The sequence below is a fragment of the Aspergillus japonicus genome (genome assembly GCF_003184785.1).
Source record: "Aspergillus japonicus CBS 114.51 unplaced genomic scaffold BO86scaffold_19, whole genome shotgun sequence".
Lineage (NCBI taxonomy): Eukaryota > Fungi > Ascomycota > Eurotiomycetes > Eurotiales > Aspergillaceae > Aspergillus > Aspergillus japonicus.
The window spans coordinates 268,976-286,282 of NW_020291656.1; the positions used below are offsets into that span (position 1 = coordinate 268,976).

A 17,307-nucleotide genomic window follows, 5' to 3' on the forward strand; every position below is an offset into this window, starting at 1 on the left:
TCCGAAACCCTCCCGAAAAAATCAAGCCAGACGCCCTGGACTCGTACTCCTACCTGCCACCCATGTATAATATACCCTCTAAGATAAAGACTCATGCAGCAATGCGAATATGACTTGAACGTGAGCCAGTGCGAGCGTTGCAGTCGTGATAAATGGATAAGACGAAAGACGAGTCGGTGCACAATCGCAAGAATTAACTATAGTCAAGCACGGAGCAATTTGTAAGGAGATTGAAAGGCTGAGCATGATTTTCATCTACCATGCATGTCTGCCATCGTCAACGTCAAGGTCGTTGCCGTTCCAATCTTCGTCTCCGCTCAATTCGTCGTCGAGGAAGTCTTCTTCGTTGAATTGAGTCTCTGTCGGACGTTGATTGTCTATTCGAATCATGACGACATCGCACAAGCCTTGAGTGAAGAGTGGTTCATCGTCATCTTCAACAGATCTTCGCCTCTTCCCTGTGACAATAGCTTCATCGTCAGAGTATCTTTTTTGAGCAATGCGCGCACTTTTCCGTTTGTTCGGTGTCATAGTGCCGCTGTGTTGAGCATCGGAATGATTGCTGGCGCCTTCATTGATCCTGGATCCTGCAGATTCGGAGGCATTGAGTAGTAGCGAAGTGCGAGGAATAGAACGAAGGTCAGGATTGGGTGGAGGACTTCGTCGCTGGAAAACTCTTTGCAGCTTGCCTTTCCATTTCTCGCGAAAAGTTGCTCGATCTCGCCACCCTATTTTCAGAATTGCGCTTATCACTAAGCGCCTCAGATTCTCTAGGCTAGGAGCGGCATTGAGAAGTGAGCTGAAAAAGACTTCCGCTGTTCTGTCGTCCCAATTTCGCAACTGGAGGAGCTCGATCTCCCGAAGTGTTGATGGCCAGGTCGGGATCTCAGACTGTGAGAGTAGTTCCCGAAAATGAGGCTCAACGTCGTGGTAACTGGACCAATCATGCATGGATATATCCATCTTGAAGATTTCCAGTTGCTCACATGATACGGCCAAGTTGACAATGAAAGACATACTCAGATGACGGTTATGGCTTAGATTCAACTCTCGAAGATGGCGGCCATGCGTCGAAAGAAATGAACTAAAGTTAGTGGTCGTTATCTCATCACAGTTGTTTATTGTGAGAGAGGTGAGGGTTGTCGGAAGGTTGGGCAAAAGGTGATCATTCACAATTGAGCATTCTATGAACTCTAAGCGCCGTAAATTGGGAAGGTCAGCAAGGGCTGCGGCCAGAAGTATCTCTTTTTCGGTGGAACTCTCTGGCAATTGTTTGTTATAGGGATCATCACACATAACGTGTAGAATTCTGAGATCCTGCATCATATGAAATGCGGGTTGAATGTGCATCTGTGACATCAGTTCGAGAAGCTTTTGAGTCTCCATGAAACGGCTGTTCCAGTCCCAGCTACGAAGGCGGATAGGGCTTGACGAAATTGCATCGAAAAGACTGTCCGGGTAAGTCCATTTTGAGCGCTGAATAAGCCACGGGGGAAGGCCAACAACGTAATCATGACTGTGGTAGAGTCGTAGTGTTTTGACTTGAGGAGTCTTCTCCAGCAACTTGGGCAGCTCAAAATAACCCAGGGTCGACCCACTCTTGTAGAACAGAAGGGCTTCCACATCAACATGCAGCTGTTTGATTTTATTGATATAATTTGTAGAAAGGTGATCTTGAGGTTTGGCTAGCAAGTGTAGCAAACCGTGAGACTTAGCAGCCGGTATTAGTGGAGGGCAATGGTAGAGAGCGGCCAAGGCAGGCTCATGAAAAGAACGGCACAGTAAAGCGACTTTGACAAGCCACTGCACGGAGCTCTTTCTGCTGGTAGTCCTTTCGTCAATCAGAGGGTACGATGCACGAACAAATATATCGAGGAGTATATGATAGGGAAGCGTTTGCCACGGCGGTATAACGCCCGAACCAACATATGGAGCAGCATCCACTTCGAGCTTTCGACGCTTGTTAAGCGGCCGTCCAATTTCCATCCGCCTCTTCTTGACAGTCCGCTTTGCCTTCGTTGTTTGTGATCTTGTTCTTACGGTTCGTGTGCGGGTAGGCTTAGATGGTCTGGCGTGGTTGCTTCCCTCCGCGAGAATGAGAGGTGCATGTGCGGGTGCTTCACTGCGAGTCATGGTATCCGTGCCTTCGTCGCTGAAGTCGTCAAGCTCATCGTCGGTGGTGTCTTCGCGATAGGAAGCCGGCATACGGTTAGAGTTTCGAGGGCGCAGAGAAAGCGACAATCGTTCAGCGCGTTCACGATCCGATTCGGTATCCTCATCAAGCCGATCGTCGGAACTGCTGTCTTCGTGGTAGGACTGTACTTGAGTTCGACTAGATCGGACAGGTCGAGATTGTCTGGAGGGGCGCTGACGAGGAGGGGTGCGAAGCGTGGGGGCCATTCTGGGGCGAGGTTATGACGCTGTCACTGTAATGTAGGGAAGTAAGGTAGAGTATTTAGTGGCGGCGCATCTAGACTGAGACTGGAGAGGCGAGCACCAGATCACCGAAGGACATCGATAAGCTGGTCATCCCAGATGAGTCGCGAGTAGTTGGAGAATGAACTGCCGAGGAAAGTGAGTGGAAGTTGGATGAGGTCGATGGATGATGTCGCCTGCCTCCAGAAGTTCCAGTTCCAGTTCCAGTTCCAGTTCCAGTTTGGATCGAGGCTTCCCTGAACGGGACCGGAAGGGGGTTTATCGATAAGACTGGATGGAGTATTTCAAGTTAGCTGGCAGTGACGACTTCCGGCCAGACTCAGAGACTCAGAGTGAGCGATTGACGGAAAAGGCGTAGTGCCGGGAAGTGATGGCAGAATGAGGGTCGGAATGACTAATGATTGTCAGAGGGGGGTCGATCAGTTGATTCTTGTGGCCTGATTGCTCAGGCGAACGGCGGCTAAAATGTTAAGGGGTGCATGTGACAGGGTGTGACTGCGTGACAGGCAATTGAATTGCACAGTGCAGTGCAAGTGAATGAATGCAATGCAATTGAATTGCAAATTGGCGGCAGCCCGTCCAAAGGCACTGGCCCAGGCTGGCCCAGGCATCAATTTCCCCCGCCCTGAGGCCACAACGCTAAGCCTGGAGAGGGATCGAGGGGAGCCCCGAAATAGAAACAGTCAGCTCCTCTCGAGTTCCTAATCTATCATCGGCCTTCTTTAAAGCGCCGCCGTCGTCCAGCCACCCTCTCCTCTTTTTCCCTCTTTTCCTCTCTCTTTTCCTCTCTCTCTTTCTCGTCGAGCGCTTGCGCAACAATGTTGTTTGATCTCTACCTTCGCTGTTGCGATGATCCTGCATTGATTGCTCCAATGCCGTGTCGCTAATTTCCATTGCTTGTTAAGTTTGTATATACTTATACACGTACAGCTACTGTACGTTATCAACAATACCACTGCACCTCACTGCACCAACTCCAACTAGGTACTTCCTCCGATTTGAGTGAACCTATCACGAGGATCCGAATCCCTCCAATCGCGCACTGCAATTATTGGGCTGGCCCCCGAAATACCCGTGCTTTACAACCACCGTCTAATAGGACTTGACTTTATATTTTGGCCCGTTCCAGCCCCCGGCCTCGATCTGAGACCTCCTGCTTCTTTACTACCTATACCTTATGCATTCCATCTTATCTTGTCAGTTCCATCGCTTTGTCTCATTGATTTCCAAAAATTTCAGCAGCGGTAATTCGGTCTAGACCGTTTACCAGCGCCCTTTCAAGATGGAAGCTTCGTTTCCAAATGTAATGAACCAGCCGGTTCAGCCAGTTCAACCGGTCCAGCCAGACCGGGCGGAATTAGGGCCTCCGCCGATGATTATCCAGCAGTACGCCAGGTATCCTGCCCCGGAGCCTGGCTTACATAGCGCATCCTCAATAGGTAGTGCTCGCAGTCAGATTGCCACCTCCAAATCGCCCCCTCTTCACCGCAAAGCTACCCCGCGCAGCTTACAGGCATCGCCAACCGCTCCACGCCCTGGCGTGCCTCCAGCACTAGCACCGGCACAGGTACCCACTCCAGCACCAGCACCTGCACCAGTACCAGTACCAGTGCGCCAAGCACCCTCATTGTCTCCTCCTGACTATGACTCTTTGCGCCAGAGATCTACTCGAGAACAGATGGAACCGCCTGAGACCCGATCTCTTCCGTCTCGCGACATCACGGATGCGAACATCGACGATGCATACATTATGTTTATATTCTACTGTAACCCGAATGTTCCTTTGTCGATGGATACTTCGGAGCTACGAAAGACCTTCAGATGTCCTCCACGAAGTGATGGGAAGAGCTTCAGTATATTTGCGCTTTACGAACTGATCAAGAAGCTCGATTGCAAAGAGTTAAAGACTTGGATTCAGCTGGCTATCGAGCTGGGGGTAGAGCCACCTTGCATGGAAAAGAAACAAAGCACGCAGAAAGTTCAGCAATATGCAGTGCGACTGAAGGTCCGTTTGTTCATTTTATCTCTGATGTCTTGTACCATACCAAGAATGAGTTCGAGCGCTAACTTCCGACAGCGCTGGATGCGTGCAATGCATGTCGATGCCTTCTTCGAATACTGTCTAGGACACCCTCATCCTTATTACACTCAGCTCCCGCCTAGCGATATTATAAGCGAGAGCCGGGACGGGGTCCCACTCGAAGAAGATCTTGCCTTGCGAGCACTTGTTCCTCAATGGAAGCCAAAACGCGGGCGAAAGCGAGCCGAACTCGAGGCGATGGAAAAGGCCGCCAAACGACCACAACTCGACACATCCCCGAACGTGATTCACCCAGGTCCCTTTTCTGGGCAGACCTCAACATTTCCAACAAGCGCTATTCCGTTCAGCGCCTTTCCTGATGAGATAGAGTCGACTGATCCTTGGATGGGGAATGCGCACACATTCTCAACTGAGGGTCCATCTGTGACTCATGCTCCCCAGCAAAGTCAAGATCTACGATGGAGAGCTGTTGAACGCGATGCTTCGCCCAACGGCTATCCTCAATCTGCGATTATCCCCAGAAGTAATCATCAGTCGGAAATCTTCATTCAGCCTGCAGAACCACGCTCAGCAGTGACGCCATCCACCGGCGAGAGAGCACGCCCCAAACGGCGTCATGGCCCCGCTGTGTCATCCGCCTGGCCTAGTAACAATGGGAGCAATGGGAAGACACGGGGCCGACCTCCAAATCGAGGAACAGTGTCAGGCCCATTTTCATCCTTCCCAGTAAACCCTTCCCGCTCCGAATCTACTCACCAACCGAATTCCGCGATCCGATCATCTCCTGCCATTGTTTTCGACCAGGAGCACGCTAATCGGTTCAGTGACTCACCATACCAGCAATCACCTACACCATTCAATTTAGGCCCCAAGCCGAATAAGCTGCAGCTTCAGGTTCCACAGCATCCTGGGGGACCTGTGCGCCTGGCGACACCGCCCACCTTGGCGGTAAACGGAGTCCATGGCGCCTCTGGCATGATGAAAACCGAGAATAACCAGCGCAATGGGACTCTGGCACCTCTTTACGACTATGCTGGTAATATGGGTGTCACCAATCCCTCTTCTTATGCCAACCGCAACGTTGTGCAACAAACGGAGATTACAGCAGACGACGTTGTACGTGTTTTGGCAAGCGAGCTACTCCGTGGTAGAGTTGTCGGTCGGTCCGCTCCTCTCAGTGCGGAAGAGGGCCGGGGCCTGGCATCATCTGTTGTTTCAAGCCTCACATCCACATACGCGAAAACACCAGCCGGCTCAGCAGCCCTCATGTCCGCATTACACCTGGGTCTGGGACACCAATTTGGCTATCCCGGAGTCACCGAAAGTGTGATGACCATCCACATCGAGATGATGCCTTCAGCTTCCTCCACTGCGCCAAGCGTTGATGGAACCACTTCAAATCACGTATATACGATTACTCACGAGTACAAGCACGGGCTACGATTCTCGACCAAGGTGACATACGGAAACCTTAACATCGGAAGATCTGACAGCAGCAAGTTCGAAAGCTCATTCAGGGCGACTGACGAGCTGGACAACAGTGCTGCTGAGTTGGACAGCGTCACCGATGCTGAATTCGAAGTGGATGGCGCGGACGGAAACGTCTCCGAAGCCACATGGAGGCAGCGGTACCTCAAGCTTCGTGCGCAGATGCAGAAAAAGGAACGGTCTCTCTCTAATTATAAGCGCAAGATCTTAGAGTCTGTAATGGCAGACCTCTAAGCGGACGCACCTTAATCATCTTTAGCCCAGCTAGGTCTCAACCGTGATACCCTACGAGATTATGTAACCTTGACAGGCGACACTGCCTGTGAGCTTTGTGCTATTTGGACATACATCTGCCGTTTATATTCCGGGTACAAGCCGGAATGACTCTTTGTTGTTTGGGTTCTGTTCATTCGTTTTACTGATACCCTTTGAGCAAACTTACCTCGACATGCGTCTCCTTACTATAGAACTTGACTTCTCTACTTATCAATGCATGCTGTGATGTAACAGCTTCAATCGACTTCATGCATTCATGATATTGTCCCGTAGATAAACTATTAGAAGAATCCATTGCTCTTCAACCATATTGCCATCAACCCGGGATCCACATAGAGAAGCGTCGACCAATGCAAGGCTTGTCACACGCCGTCTACCGACGATCTTGAAAGCCGCGCGCGTAAAATGTCCAATTAGATGAAGAAACCAGCTTGAAATTCCCCTCACTGAAGCACAGGGAAGTTGGAGGTCACCGCAGTCCAAGAACGAACCACAAAAGACCTGGAGACGGCATAGAACGAACGCTCTGCAACCCTCGAATACTTAACCTCCAACCGAGTTCTTCAGATCGCTTTCACCACATCATGTTCCCTAAACCGTCCCCTCCTGGTCACGATCGTCGAAGCCAGCCTCGCCCAAGCCCAGCATCTCTCTGCGAGCTCCAATCTCCCCTTCTCCATTCTCGTCTTCCATCAGCATCGCCTCCTCATCCACATCCTCCTTCTTGATGGCCATGCCATCCTCCTCCTTATCCTCCTCCCCATCCTCCTGCTTAACAGTGTCATCCTCGGAATCACTCATCCCAACCAACCTATGCGCTCTCGCCACGGCCATCTGCTTCATGAGCTGACCCTTTGTCTTCTTCCGCGCCAGCAGGCCACTCGTCTTCCCCTTTCGACCAGAGGCAGCAGCCGCAGTCCGCTTGCGACCCTTGCCTGCTCCTCCTCCAGCCCTAGCGGCCTCGAGTCCATCGACTTCATCCTCATCAATGTTCTCATCGGTGGTAGGTTTCGAGGTAAGATTGCTGCTGCTCCCCGCTGGAGCGATGTTGTTTGCTTTCAGGAGACGCTCGTAGCGTTTTGCGCTGGCCCATTCGTTCGTCTGTTAGTTCAGCTCTCCCCCTGTCTGCAGGAAAGATGATGCGTTGTGTGGTTGGTGGCGAATGGGATGGAATGGTTCTGGGGAGGGATGACAGCGAAGGATAGAGGGGAAAGGAACTCGGCATCACTTACGCGGCTCCTTTGCTCACGATGTCACACTCTTTGGCGACGTTGGCGAAGTCGATCTATCGTTGTTGGTGGTTTGTTAGTTGGGATTTGTGGGGATCGGTTTTGGTGCTTGGGTTTGTGTTGCTCGGATGGGATGTAGGGATTGGGGGATGATGGTGTAGGGGTCGTATTGAGAGTGCCAGATGGATGGGCCCAGGGATGGACGGGGGGAGGTAGAGGACTTACTTTACCGCCGCCTGTGGCGTTGCGGATGCAGCTCAGGAGAAACTGCACTTGATCATCCGCGGTGAGGCGAGGCGCTCTCGGTTTCGAGGGGGTGTTGGGAGCCATCTTCTGCTGGGATGACCGGTGTGTTTATCCTCGAGGTGTATGGTCGTGGTGGAAAGGGGTGGATGATGTCTTGAGTCGTGAAGGTTTTGATAGTGGAGTGGAGATGAGGAATGATTTGAAGGAAGGGGAGTGTAAATTGGCAAGATGAGAGAGAGGCGAAGCGGAGGAGAGATGAAGGTAAGATGTCTGAGAAGTGAGTGAGAGAAAAACCCCTTATGGCCTAGCCCAGTTAATTGAGAGGTTGCAGCAAGATTGGGGAGAAAAGAGCGAGTCCAAACAAATTAGGGGAGCTGGGAATGAAGTATCAGCTTGACGTTTATTCACTGGTGGAACACGGTTCTGATTTCTAACACAGGGACATGAGAGTATGAGGTCGGTGCTTGAGAAATCACTTTTGGACGATTAGAGGAGCAATCTACTGAGCAGGAGAAGGAAGGCGCAATGGCAGTCAAGTATGTTTTGTATAGCATCTCCCAGATTTTCAATCCTCCAATCTGCTATCCAGAGTCCGATTTGCAGAGACCAAGAGCATCAGTGCTCCTTCCCCAAGGCTATCAGTGTGGATATTTGACAAGAATGAAAATCAATGGACTGCGCATAAAATGAATTCTCCTTAAGCTGCTGGACCTAATCCCTCGAAAGAGTCAACAAATAAAATAAGAACGGAAGATTTAAGATCCTAGCAACGATGATCAGATACCCATCTGCCTGTATATCAAAACCCAGTCAGCTACAAAGCAAGCAAATCCTCTTCCAAGGCAACGTACCAGTATCGTAGATCATTCAAGAAACACTTAAACGACATCGCTTGGAAGATCGGCCTCATCTGGGGTCTCAGGCGCAACCACAACTTCCACCTTGGGAGCAGACTTGGCACGGGCAGCAGCGCCCTTCTTGCGACCCTTTGTGGTCGGTTTGGTATCGGCATCAGACCCAGCCTGAGCTTCGTCGGAGTTGTTCGACACAGCGGCCTCCTCAGCATTGGCCTTGGCTTTCTTTCGGGGGTTCCTCTTGGCAGGCGCCTTGCGTTTGGTCGGGGTAGTGACTTCAGGGCCGGCCTGCCCGTTCTGAGCATCCAGGGAGCCATTGCCTCCGGCCAACGCGGCATCTATCTTGGTGGGGCTTCCACTTGTCTGGGTGGCTTCGAGCTCAAAACCGTAGCGCTTGCGCAGGGCGCGGAATCGGTTCGCGGTGGACGCAACGTTGGTGTAGCCAAGCGCAGCGGCCACTCGGTTCAGGTCAACCTGTTTGGAATGCTTAGCGATAGTAGTGAGGAAATGTGATGAAGAAGAATGCTTGCCTGTCTGTCAGATGTCATGTTCATCACACAGCGTACGATGAATTGAGCATCACTCTGAGGAATCTCATCCTCGGACTTTGCCTGCTTGGGGCCAGGCATGATGGTTGAGGTGGAGGAGACTGGATCTTAGAAGTCAGGTTTTAATTTGGACTGAAGTATCGGGTTTGACACGATAGCTTAGATGATGGATGGTGAAACTCAAGTAGAAGGACTGTTATGAGGAGAGAGTGTGTGCAATGAAACGAGGACGGTTGCTGGGGGAAGGGGGGTATGCAAAACGGATAGTGCGGGAAGAGTCCCGATCCTCGCTCTTCTAGCTGGATGAGAAGACACGAAATCGAATATAGGCTTACTCAAGTGAACTGGCTCTAATCAGAGTCGAATGCTAATGACTTGTGGGGATAATGGGAGATGCTAGAACCGATAAGATGGTTGTTGAGGGAGGATTGCAAAATATGGAAACAGTCCAAAGCAAGGTCAGATGTAAAGAGAGTGTCGGTCTCAGTCAAGGTAGGTTCCGATCACATCCAGTAAACCAACTGTTGTAACACCCCTACTACAGAATACCGCACTTATGTGCTGTGATTCCAGGAGGATGCAGTTGCTACAGGAAGTAAACAAAATTCATATTGTCAGTGATGTGTTAATATTGTAATTCGACCAGAAGATTGAAACAAGCGCAGCAAACATGATGTATGAATTGGGCCACGAGCTCCATCAGTTGCAGTCAAACATGATACCATACAAAACCATAGCCATAGCGCGAGACCAAATTCCCAGATCCAAACCTACCCTAATCATCTGTAGCATCACCATCCTCTAGCTGCTCTCCCTTGATTGTTTCTTCGATCTCCATATCCTCTCCCACTATCACCTGCTCCGGCTGAATCCTAGGCCACCAGAAACTATTCGGGTGCTGGGCCCCGACGGGCTCGTGGTAGAATGGCTCGGGTTGGAACGCAGGTCGAAACTCAGCTTGAAGTCCGGGTTGAAATGCTGCTGCAGATGCGTACATGACCGGGTTGCCGAGGTCGGTAAACATAGAAGTGTACGGGGCAACAGCTGGTGGGATTGTCGACATCGGGAAAGAGGTAGTAAGAGGTATATCCACCAGCGATGAGACGTGCTCGTCGTAGGGCTCGGGCTTGAACATATTCTCCAGGCAAGGCTCGAAAGCAGCCTCCAGAGGCTCGTGCTTTACCTCGGGTGTAGGAAGGGAAGGAGGATGGTACGGTAGTCGTGCAGCTGGATGAGTGGACGGCATCATAGGAGAGAGCGAAGGACCAGGAGACGGCATCATCAAGGAGGAAATATGCTCGCCGTAGGGAGCTGAGAATCCCTGGTTCGTCACCGGCTCGGGAGAAGGGGATGGAAGACTCTTCTGGCCGTTTTCGCTGGGTAAACCACCCTTGTTCGACTTTGGGTTGTCTTTCTTAGCACGAGGAGCTCGGGTGGATGGAACATTGCCCTCCATCTGCTGTCTGAAGCGGGAGTATCGCATCCGTGCAGCGTGGCCATTGGAGATTTCGAGATCAGTGGCCACTAGGTTCCAATCAACCTAGCAAACTGTCATTAAGATGGGATATTTCCTTCTAGGCTGAAGTACAAACCGATCTAAGATCCAACTGTTTGAGGATGGCGTACAAGAATTTGGACGCCGGGGTGTCAGTCGGCACGGCCTTGCCACGTTTTGTGTTCTGCATGGTGGAGCTTGAAGTAGAGAAGAGATGGGACTTTCTGTGGTAGGAGGGTAGTCTGGACACGAAGTATGTAGATGATGCTTAGAAATCTGGAGAACAGACTGGGAAGTTTGCACCTTGATGCACGTAGAAGGCTGGAATTTATAATTCATGATCCTGGGGTAGATTTCATCATCAAGATAATTTAGGCTCACAGCCACCATCATACTGCATCACCGACAAAGATTCCGGTCACTCTGAAAGGATTTGGAAGTTTGTGGAGCCTCTACAGTTCGCCCAATGATGATGCAAGTTCAGTAGAGCTTTTGCATCCCGGCTAGTGGCATGCTGCAGGTGACAGCAGCCTCATTCGCTAGATTGTTTAAACGTGCATGGAGCATAACAACCCACGTTCGAGTAGAGAAATCGCAAATAAAGCTTGGACAAGGACCTTATTTTTACACACATCCTTCTTACAGCATGCGAGTAGGGTTGCACTAATGGTAGCTGATGATCACGTGGTTCGTTATACCCTGATTGAACACACCTTTGGCCGATGGACGGAGGATAAAGACTACAACCGATGGTTCAACATTTCAGATCAACCAGCATGGTTTGTAAGAGCTAAAATAGATACTAGGGGGTCTTGTTCAAAGGTTCTTGTCCTACCCAGGGCTTGACCAGAGTGATGGACAAGCGAGCTATCAATGCCACCTTTCATCTGTCCATCTATCAAACCTACCAGTGGGTCAACCGATGGATGATCTTACTCAACAGACTTAATATGGTCAAAAGTAGATTTTCTGAATCCTATTTGAAGGGATTACGCAGATAACATGATTCTCCTTGCTATGTAGTTGTTTAGCTTTGGAACTTCAGCCACGCTGCGTTGAATTGAGCTAGTCGTTAGTTGTCAATTTCCATATATTGCTTTTACTTTGAGAGATAGCGGGTATGTTGATGGCTGCAAGGCTGCGCGTTGTTCAGTATGCCCGACACATGCTTTCTTAGAATCATGGATTAGGTCGCCTTTCTGGATCAGCTGGAGAAAGACCTATGTTCTCCCTTATAAGATTTCGTCCAGAAGTCTAACCTTGGAGAAAATTTCGACACAGACCCCTCCAGAAGTACACAACTACACTCCAATTTTCCATGCTAAACATCAATCAAACACTACCTGGGTGCTGATCCCCAAAGGTTCCCTAGTCAAGCACAGCAACGCCCAAATCTTTACTGCAGCTACTCTCGGGTATGGCGCCCTGCTTAACAGGTTCCTAGAATGCAATCGCTTTCAGCATGCTTCTTGTTATTGTCCTCCTAATTAAAACAAAATAGTCTTCATCTCATTATCTCCCACACGGTAACGCCCAATATTCCCCATATGAGTAGATCAGTTCTTATCCGGCTAGAAGAAGGTCAAAAACAGAACATCGTCATCCAGCGAGCCAGTTCAATCGTGAAAGCTATTCTGTACAACCTACATAGGAAGCTCGGGTAGATTTCCAGTGAGTGGCATCGACCACGATTTGCACAACTTTACTCCACTGTGAAAAAGGAGCGGCAAACGTCGATGACATCGTGCAGGCCGACATGAAAAGGGGGTGAGACAGGCTGGGTTGCGCTGAGAATAACATTCTGAGTTATTCACTTGTCGATGCGCAAGAGTCAGCAGACCCTAGTCACTCTATGCGCAACTGCACTAGTCCTAGTCTTCTTGCGCTTCCACCTCTACCTGCAAACCACCCCTCACTTATTCAAAAGAATCCATAATTCTTGACATTAGTAACTACCTACTCTATTTAAGACACCGTTCCGACTTGGTACACTATGGTTAAGCGCAAATCTGTCCCTCCCCAGAGTGCTAATGCCTCGAAGAAGAAACGCACTTCCGGGCGCCCCAAAGCCGCTACGCCCGCGCGAGTCTCTTGGGACGACGAAAAGCGACTGGCCCTGCTCCTGGAGATGGCCTTTCTAGAGGATATCCACCTCTCAGAAGCAAAATGGCACGTCATCGCGAACAAACTCGGTACAACTTGGAATGCCGCTCGGTAAGTCTCGCCTTCCGTGCTCAGAAGATGTCTGCTCTGTATCGCTCCTCATGCGTCTAACAGTACATGTAGGCTGCAGTACGGTGCGCTGATGGGAAAGCGCTTTCCATGTTGGAAACGTGGTTCCAAGCTATCGACCAACTCGACCAGGACTGATGGGTCTGTGGACGTTGGCGTTCAGGCCGGAGAAGTCGCCTCAGCCGGCGGCTCTGCAGCTGTATCTGCCGACGTCGAGACACCTATGCTTGATGACGATGACGATGATGAGTGGGAGGATTGCCCGCCTGCAGACGACGATCTCGAGCCCGGAAAATCTGCCGACACTTAAGTCGGTCGCGTTGGTTGGGGTAAGTCCTTACTCTAAGCATATCAAGCCATTGCTTCTGACGATATGATATAGGTTTCGTAGCATGCATGTTACTCAGTCGATTGCTGCCATTCTCTAGTCTTATTGGAACTACTTTCTATCTGGCTCTTGCAAGCAGCACGAATATACCCACCAACTATGGCTTGATGCAGATCAAACTCTCTATTTCCGAACAGTCTCTGTTGCAATCACAACCTCTTTTTCAAAGCTTGGTACTTCTGCTTCTCCATACTCCGCATGTATCTCAGTTACTTCCTTTCTGTCGTTGAATTCGATTCGAGTCGCTTTGAGGGAATTCGAAATCGCTTTCTCACGATCAGACTATTGTGACAAACTGGAATCATGTTGCTATGGGAGAAACACTTGGACATTGTTTTTAAAAGCGACTCGCACTCGGCTTTTGTGCCTTGAGACTGGAAGATCGGGCTCACATTAGGTGAAGTTGCGATGATGTCGACAGTGGGTCATGACTAATCCCACAGCAAATCAAGGTCAAGCTCCTCTCATCGCTGGCGAGGCTCGTGCAGTACTTGTTGGGCTCGAGTTATCGGTGTAATCTCACTTCTGTATACCCGACAGTAAACAATCAAGTAACAGGATGTCGCTCGTTGCGGTCGGCGCATGCTATCTAGACACGATTCTAACGTGGGTGGATTGATATTCTCTTCCGTTGTAAAGGCCCAATCAACTCTGACGTCAATGTATCAGGACTCCCCATTACCCTGGCGAGGATGAAAAGCTTCGTGCTTCCAAGATCTCTTGCCGGCGAGGGGGCAACTGCCCCAACACACTTGAGGTTCTGCAGCAGTTGGTAGCTCACGGCTCGTCGACCGCGCAACTATCATTGAACCTGGTTGCAATCCTGCCAGCCCGGTCATCAGCTGCTTCGCAGCAGATCCGGGCGGCATTCGAACCGCACGTGAACATGGATCACTGCATCTACCGGGAAGAGCTGACAGAGCCTGCATCGAGTTACATCTTCAAAAGCCAGGCGACGGGCAGCCGGACCATCGTGAACTACAATGAGCTTCCGGAGATGACCGTTGATGAATTTGTCACGATTGCTGACACTCTAGGTCCAACAGTTTCGTGGTTCCATTACGAGGTTCGCAGATTATCTAGAGGCCTCCTGCTTGAGACTAATGACATTATCTATAGGGCCGGATTCCTGAAGTCACCCTATCTTGCATCCGCTACCTGCGGAGACACTTCCCCTCGGTCACGATCAGCGTCGAAGTAGAGAAGCCAGGACGGCCAGGGCTGCAGGAACTCGCGGAGGAAGCCGATGTTGTTTTCTATTCGAAGAGCTGGGCTCAGGTACATACTTTTCCACCCTTCTGCCGCGATTTGAGGCTGACCGCCGTAGGGAAATGGATATAAATCGGCCGAGCAATGTGTTCAAGAACAATCGTCTCTAACAAAGAAGGCGTAGGTCCAAGATCCATCAGCGTTTTCGAGCCCCAATTACTGATCTTTGACACCAGCTCCCTTTTGTGCTGCACATGGGGTGAACATGGAACAGTAGCCCTGAGTACTGCTACCAAAGATGTGATCTATCAGCCCGCATACACCGCGCCAGACCTTCATATCATGGAGTAAGTGAAAATCAAGTGGCTGAATGCGCCACGACTACTGCATGAGACTTATCGCGTCGGTCACTGACTCTGGTTAGTACAATTGGTGCTGGCGATAGTTTCAATGCCGGCATGCTGTACGCGCTTCTGTGTCAGCGTGATGAATGGAGTCTGTCGCAGAAGCTAAGCTTTGCAAACCGCGTGGCCGGAATGAAAGTATCCCAAGAGGGCTTTTCAGGGCTTCAACGTGCACTGGAGTCCATACATTGAGATGAGTCTCTGACTAGCGCGGTATCTGCATCATGGCGCAATGGTTCGGCAAAGCGACAGGGAATCATTCAAGGCAGCCTTGAACCGGCCGTATGAACAGGAATTACATGGAGCGAGGACTTGAGACACTACAGAGAGAGGCAGAAGTTGCCGATACACAGGGCGATGGATGGCATTGAAGCTTGGGTATTGTGCCGTCGGGTTCAAGAGGATGGGCCTGGAATTGACCTCGATTGTACTGAGGAGAAGATGCCAGCCATTTCTTAAATGGATTGGGAGCAGTGATAGCAATCATGAATTCAAGGAGTAGATGGTGACAAGAGAATCATCAAACTTGAGATATGACCTATTGAGTATAGAGCCACATGATACAATTAAAGAATTTAGAGCACTGCATAGAAACGTGAATAGCTTCGCAAGGTAGACTAACCAGATAAGGCTTCAGGGGTCCACAAAGTGGTGAGAAAGTGAGCATAGTCACGTGATGCGGATCATCAAAGGCGGTGTGGACCAAAAAATATTCTGCCCGCATCTTCTGAATTTTGCGGGCGATCAACAGATTCGGACTTTCACAAATCACAGCATATCACATTCACCATGGCGTCCGTCTACAAAACCGTTTCAAAGAAAGCCGCCCAGCGCATCGCTCGGGAGCAGGAGCTCGACGAGGAGGATATCGAAATGGAGGAACTCCTTGCTGACGCCGACGATTCGAGCGACAGCGAAGACGACGAGGAAATCACTACCGAAGCGGCGAAGAAGCAGCTTGCTTCTGGATTCATGCCCAAGACTCGCGTCCTGATGCTGACCTCCAGAGGTGTAACCTACCGGTATGTTCTCCTACATCTGAAACTGGGAGTTGAGAGACGAGATTCCGTTTGCTGACCGTGGATTTTCTTACTTCCTCTCTAGCCACCGACACTTGCTCGCAGACCTTGCCTCTCTTCTTCCCCACACTCACAAGGAAAGCAAACTCGACACGAAAAAGAAGACCGCTGGCTACAACCTCCTCCTGAACTCTCTCGCCGATCTTCACTCTTGCAACGTTATCTTCTTCCTCGAGGCTCGTAAGCAGGGTCAAGATTTGTACCTCTGGCTTGCGCGCCCTCCCAATGGACCTACCATCAAATTCCACGTCAACAACCTGCACACCATGGCCGAGCTGAATGCCGGGTTCAGCGGAAACTGCTTGAAGGGCGGTCGGGGTCTCGTGGTCTTCGACCGCTCGTTCGACGAGCAGGGTCCGCTCATGAGCTCCCCCGGCAGCGAATACCGGGGTTTGATCAGGGAGATGATCCGCGGTGTCTTCTGCGTTCCCAAGCGTGGTGTGAAGGGTATGAAGCCGTTCGTTGACCGCATCATCGGTGTCTTTGGTGTGGATGGCAAGATCTGGATCCGCGTCTATGAGATTCGGGAGTCTGAGGGCGAAAGCAAGAAGGAGGAGGGCAAGGACGCGAAGCCCGCTCCCAAGAAGAAGGATGGACAGCCGGAGATCTCTCTCGTTGAGATTGGACCCCGCTTTGTCTTGACGCCGATTGTGATCCTGGAGGGCAGCTTTGGCGGTCCCGTCATCTACGAGAACAAGGAATACGTGAGCCCCAACCAGGTCCGCCGTGACATCCGCATTGGCAAGGCCGCTCGCCACGCCAACCGCAGGGATGCGGAGACGGACCGGTTCGCGAAGCGGTCGAACTTGGGATTGGGTGACGGCGAGAAGAAGCCCGGTGCTCTGGACACACGGCACCTGTTCGCATAGTTGGTTTTCTGTTTTGCATCGCTTTCTTCTGTTATTTCTACGCCCTAGTAGACTCTGATATCCTGAAGGGATGTATATGTATTGATGTGGGGGGGTACATTCATGGTTCTCTTTCAAGGCGTCTGGTGTGACAATAATAAAAGTACTTGACGTTATCGTTCAATTTGCGCTCATTTCAATGAACCCCCAATGCATGTCATGGCATGCTCTATCGGGCTGTTGCCATTAGTAACCCTTCTATACATGTTCCAGCAGTCATTGTGTAGAGAGCTATCATATTGGATTTTTCGATAATTGCCAAATTGCTTCAGGATAGGGAGTAAGGGAGCATATACATCATGTGTGGCTTATAAATTGAGAATGTAGAGTACCTAACTCATTCTCTGTCTCCTTTTGACCTTCATATGTAGAAGTGCGTTGGGTTTTAGCTAAAGGGTGAAGGGGAAGGAAGGCGATTGTGTCAAGTGACCTGACGTCCGCTCTCCTTATCGCCTCGCCGGCTTCGCCATCGCC

General features: G+C 50.5%; 8 protein-coding genes across 8 annotated transcripts; 4 read left to right on the forward strand and 4 right to left on the reverse strand.

Annotated features, from left to right (window-relative positions):
* Window positions 1-49: 49 nt before the first annotated feature.
* On the reverse strand, window positions 50-2,690 carry BO86DRAFT_71343 (uncharacterized protein). The gene is made up of 3 exons (XM_025677587.1): window positions 2,617-2,690; window positions 2,498-2,562; window positions 50-2,426 (listed from the first exon to the last, which is right to left on the reverse strand). Exon 3 carries the CDS (start codon window positions 2,398-2,400, stop codon window positions 256-258), a length of 2,145 nt encoding a protein of 714 aa, XP_025528460.1. The 5' UTR covers window positions 2,401-2,426; window positions 2,498-2,562; window positions 2,617-2,690; the 3' UTR covers window positions 50-255.
* Window positions 2,691-3,718: 1,028 nt separating this feature from the next.
* On the forward strand, window positions 3,719-6,199 carry abp2 (putative ARS binding protein Abp2; the record flags this gene model as incomplete). Its single annotated transcript, XM_025667904.1, has 2 exons — window positions 3,719-4,441; window positions 4,514-6,199. The coding sequence occupies 2 exons, from the start codon at window positions 3,719-3,721 to the stop codon at window positions 6,197-6,199; spliced, it is 2,409 nt and encodes an 802-aa protein (XP_025528461.1).
* A 538-nt stretch (window positions 6,200-6,737) lies between these two features.
* On the reverse strand, window positions 6,738-7,838 carry BO86DRAFT_409322 (uncharacterized protein). Its single transcript, XM_025674402.1, has 3 exons — window positions 7,696-7,838; window positions 7,474-7,526; window positions 6,738-7,325 (listed from the first exon to the last, which is right to left on the reverse strand). Exons 1-3 carry the CDS (start codon window positions 7,798-7,800, stop codon window positions 6,833-6,835), a joined length of 651 nt encoding a protein of 216 aa, XP_025528462.1. The 5' UTR covers window positions 7,801-7,838; the 3' UTR covers window positions 6,738-6,832.
* Window positions 7,839-8,309: 471 nt separating this feature from the next.
* Window positions 8,310-9,288, reverse strand: BO86DRAFT_388737 (uncharacterized protein). Its single transcript, XM_025671935.1, has 3 exons — window positions 9,101-9,288; window positions 8,568-9,044; window positions 8,310-8,508 (listed from the first exon to the last, which is right to left on the reverse strand). Exons 1-2 carry the CDS (start codon window positions 9,197-9,199, stop codon window positions 8,595-8,597), a joined length of 549 nt encoding a protein of 182 aa, XP_025528463.1. The 5' UTR covers window positions 9,200-9,288; the 3' UTR covers window positions 8,310-8,508; window positions 8,568-8,594.
* Window positions 9,289-9,802: 514 nt separating this feature from the next.
* On the reverse strand, window positions 9,803-10,977 carry BO86DRAFT_428338 (uncharacterized protein). Its single transcript, XM_025675579.1, has 2 exons — window positions 10,711-10,977; window positions 9,803-10,658 (listed from the first exon to the last, which is right to left on the reverse strand). The coding sequence occupies exons 1-2, from the start codon at window positions 10,801-10,803 to the stop codon at window positions 9,894-9,896; spliced, it is 858 nt and encodes a 285-aa protein (XP_025528464.1). The 5' UTR covers window positions 10,804-10,977; the 3' UTR covers window positions 9,803-9,893.
* A 1,629-nt stretch (window positions 10,978-12,606) lies between these two features.
* Window positions 12,607-13,293, forward strand: BO86DRAFT_409324 (uncharacterized protein; the record flags this gene model as incomplete). Its single annotated transcript, XM_025674403.1, has 3 exons — window positions 12,607-12,827; window positions 12,900-13,174; window positions 13,228-13,293. 2 exons carry the CDS (start codon window positions 12,607-12,609, stop codon window positions 13,153-13,155), a joined length of 477 nt encoding a protein of 158 aa, XP_025528465.1. The 3' UTR covers window positions 13,156-13,174; window positions 13,228-13,293.
* Window positions 13,294-13,746: 453 nt separating this feature from the next.
* On the forward strand, window positions 13,747-15,403 carry BO86DRAFT_360933 (ketohexokinase). The gene is made up of 6 exons (XM_025669833.1): window positions 13,747-13,839; window positions 13,903-14,299; window positions 14,353-14,511; window positions 14,561-14,622; window positions 14,679-14,789; window positions 14,867-15,403. The coding sequence occupies exons 1-6, from the start codon at window positions 13,793-13,795 to the stop codon at window positions 15,036-15,038; spliced, it is 948 nt and encodes a 315-aa protein (XP_025528466.1). The 5' UTR covers window positions 13,747-13,792; the 3' UTR covers window positions 15,039-15,403.
* A 189-nt stretch (window positions 15,404-15,592) lies between these two features.
* BO86DRAFT_337516 (ribosome biogenesis protein BRX1) lies at window positions 15,593-16,978 on the forward strand. The gene is made up of 2 exons (XM_025668956.1): window positions 15,593-15,868; window positions 15,951-16,978. Exons 1-2 carry the CDS (start codon window positions 15,636-15,638, stop codon window positions 16,792-16,794), a joined length of 1,077 nt encoding a protein of 358 aa, XP_025528467.1. The 5' UTR covers window positions 15,593-15,635; the 3' UTR covers window positions 16,795-16,978.
* Window positions 16,979-17,307: the final 329 nt, after the last annotated feature.

Excerpts from the sequence above, each read along its gene's own strand:
- BO86DRAFT_409322 (XM_025674402.1), bottom strand. The coding sequence starts at position 7,800 with ATGGCTCCCAACACCCCCTCGAAACCGAGAGCGCCTCGCCTCACCGCG. Across the intron at positions 7,527-7,695 it reads ACGCCACAGGCGGCGGTAAA|ATCGACTTCGCCAACGTCGC; the intron begins GTAAGTCCTCTA and ends CAACAACGATAG. Across the intron at positions 7,326-7,473 it reads ATCGTGAGCAAAGGAGCCGC|CGCAAAACGCTACGAGCGTC; the intron begins GTAAGTGATGCC and ends CGAATGGGCCAG.
- BO86DRAFT_337516 (XM_025668956.1), top strand. The coding sequence starts at position 15,636 with ATGGCGTCCGTCTACAAAACCGTTTCAAAGAAAGCCGCCCAGCGCATC. Across the intron at positions 15,869-15,950 it reads TCCAGAGGTGTAACCTACCG|CCACCGACACTTGCTCGCAG; the intron begins GTATGTTCTCCT and ends CTTCCTCTCTAG.
- BO86DRAFT_428338 (XM_025675579.1), bottom strand. The coding sequence starts at position 10,803 with ATGCAGAACACAAAACGTGGCAAGGCCGTGCCGACTGACACCCCGGCG. Across the intron at positions 10,659-10,710 it reads AACAGTTGGATCTTAGATCG|GTTGATTGGAACCTAGTGGC; the intron begins GTTTGTACTTCA and ends ACAGTTTGCTAG.
- BO86DRAFT_360933 (XM_025669833.1), top strand. The coding sequence starts at position 13,793 with ATGTCGCTCGTTGCGGTCGGCGCATGCTATCTAGACACGATTCTAAC. Across the intron at positions 13,840-13,902 it reads TATCTAGACACGATTCTAAC|GACTCCCCATTACCCTGGCG; the intron begins GTGGGTGGATTG and ends TCAATGTATCAG. Across the intron at positions 14,512-14,560 it reads ATTCGAAGAGCTGGGCTCAG|GGAAATGGATATAAATCGGC; the intron begins GTACATACTTTT and ends TGACCGCCGTAG.
- BO86DRAFT_71343 (XM_025677587.1), bottom strand. The coding sequence starts at position 2,400 with ATGGCCCCCACGCTTCGCACCCCTCCTCGTCAGCGCCCCTCCAGACAA.
- BO86DRAFT_388737 (XM_025671935.1), bottom strand. The coding sequence starts at position 9,199 with ATGCCTGGCCCCAAGCAGGCAAAGTCCGAGGATGAGATTCCTCAGAGT. Across the intron at positions 9,045-9,100 it reads ACATGACATCTGACAGACAG|GTTGACCTGAACCGAGTGGC; the intron begins GCAAGCATTCTT and ends CATTCCAAACAG.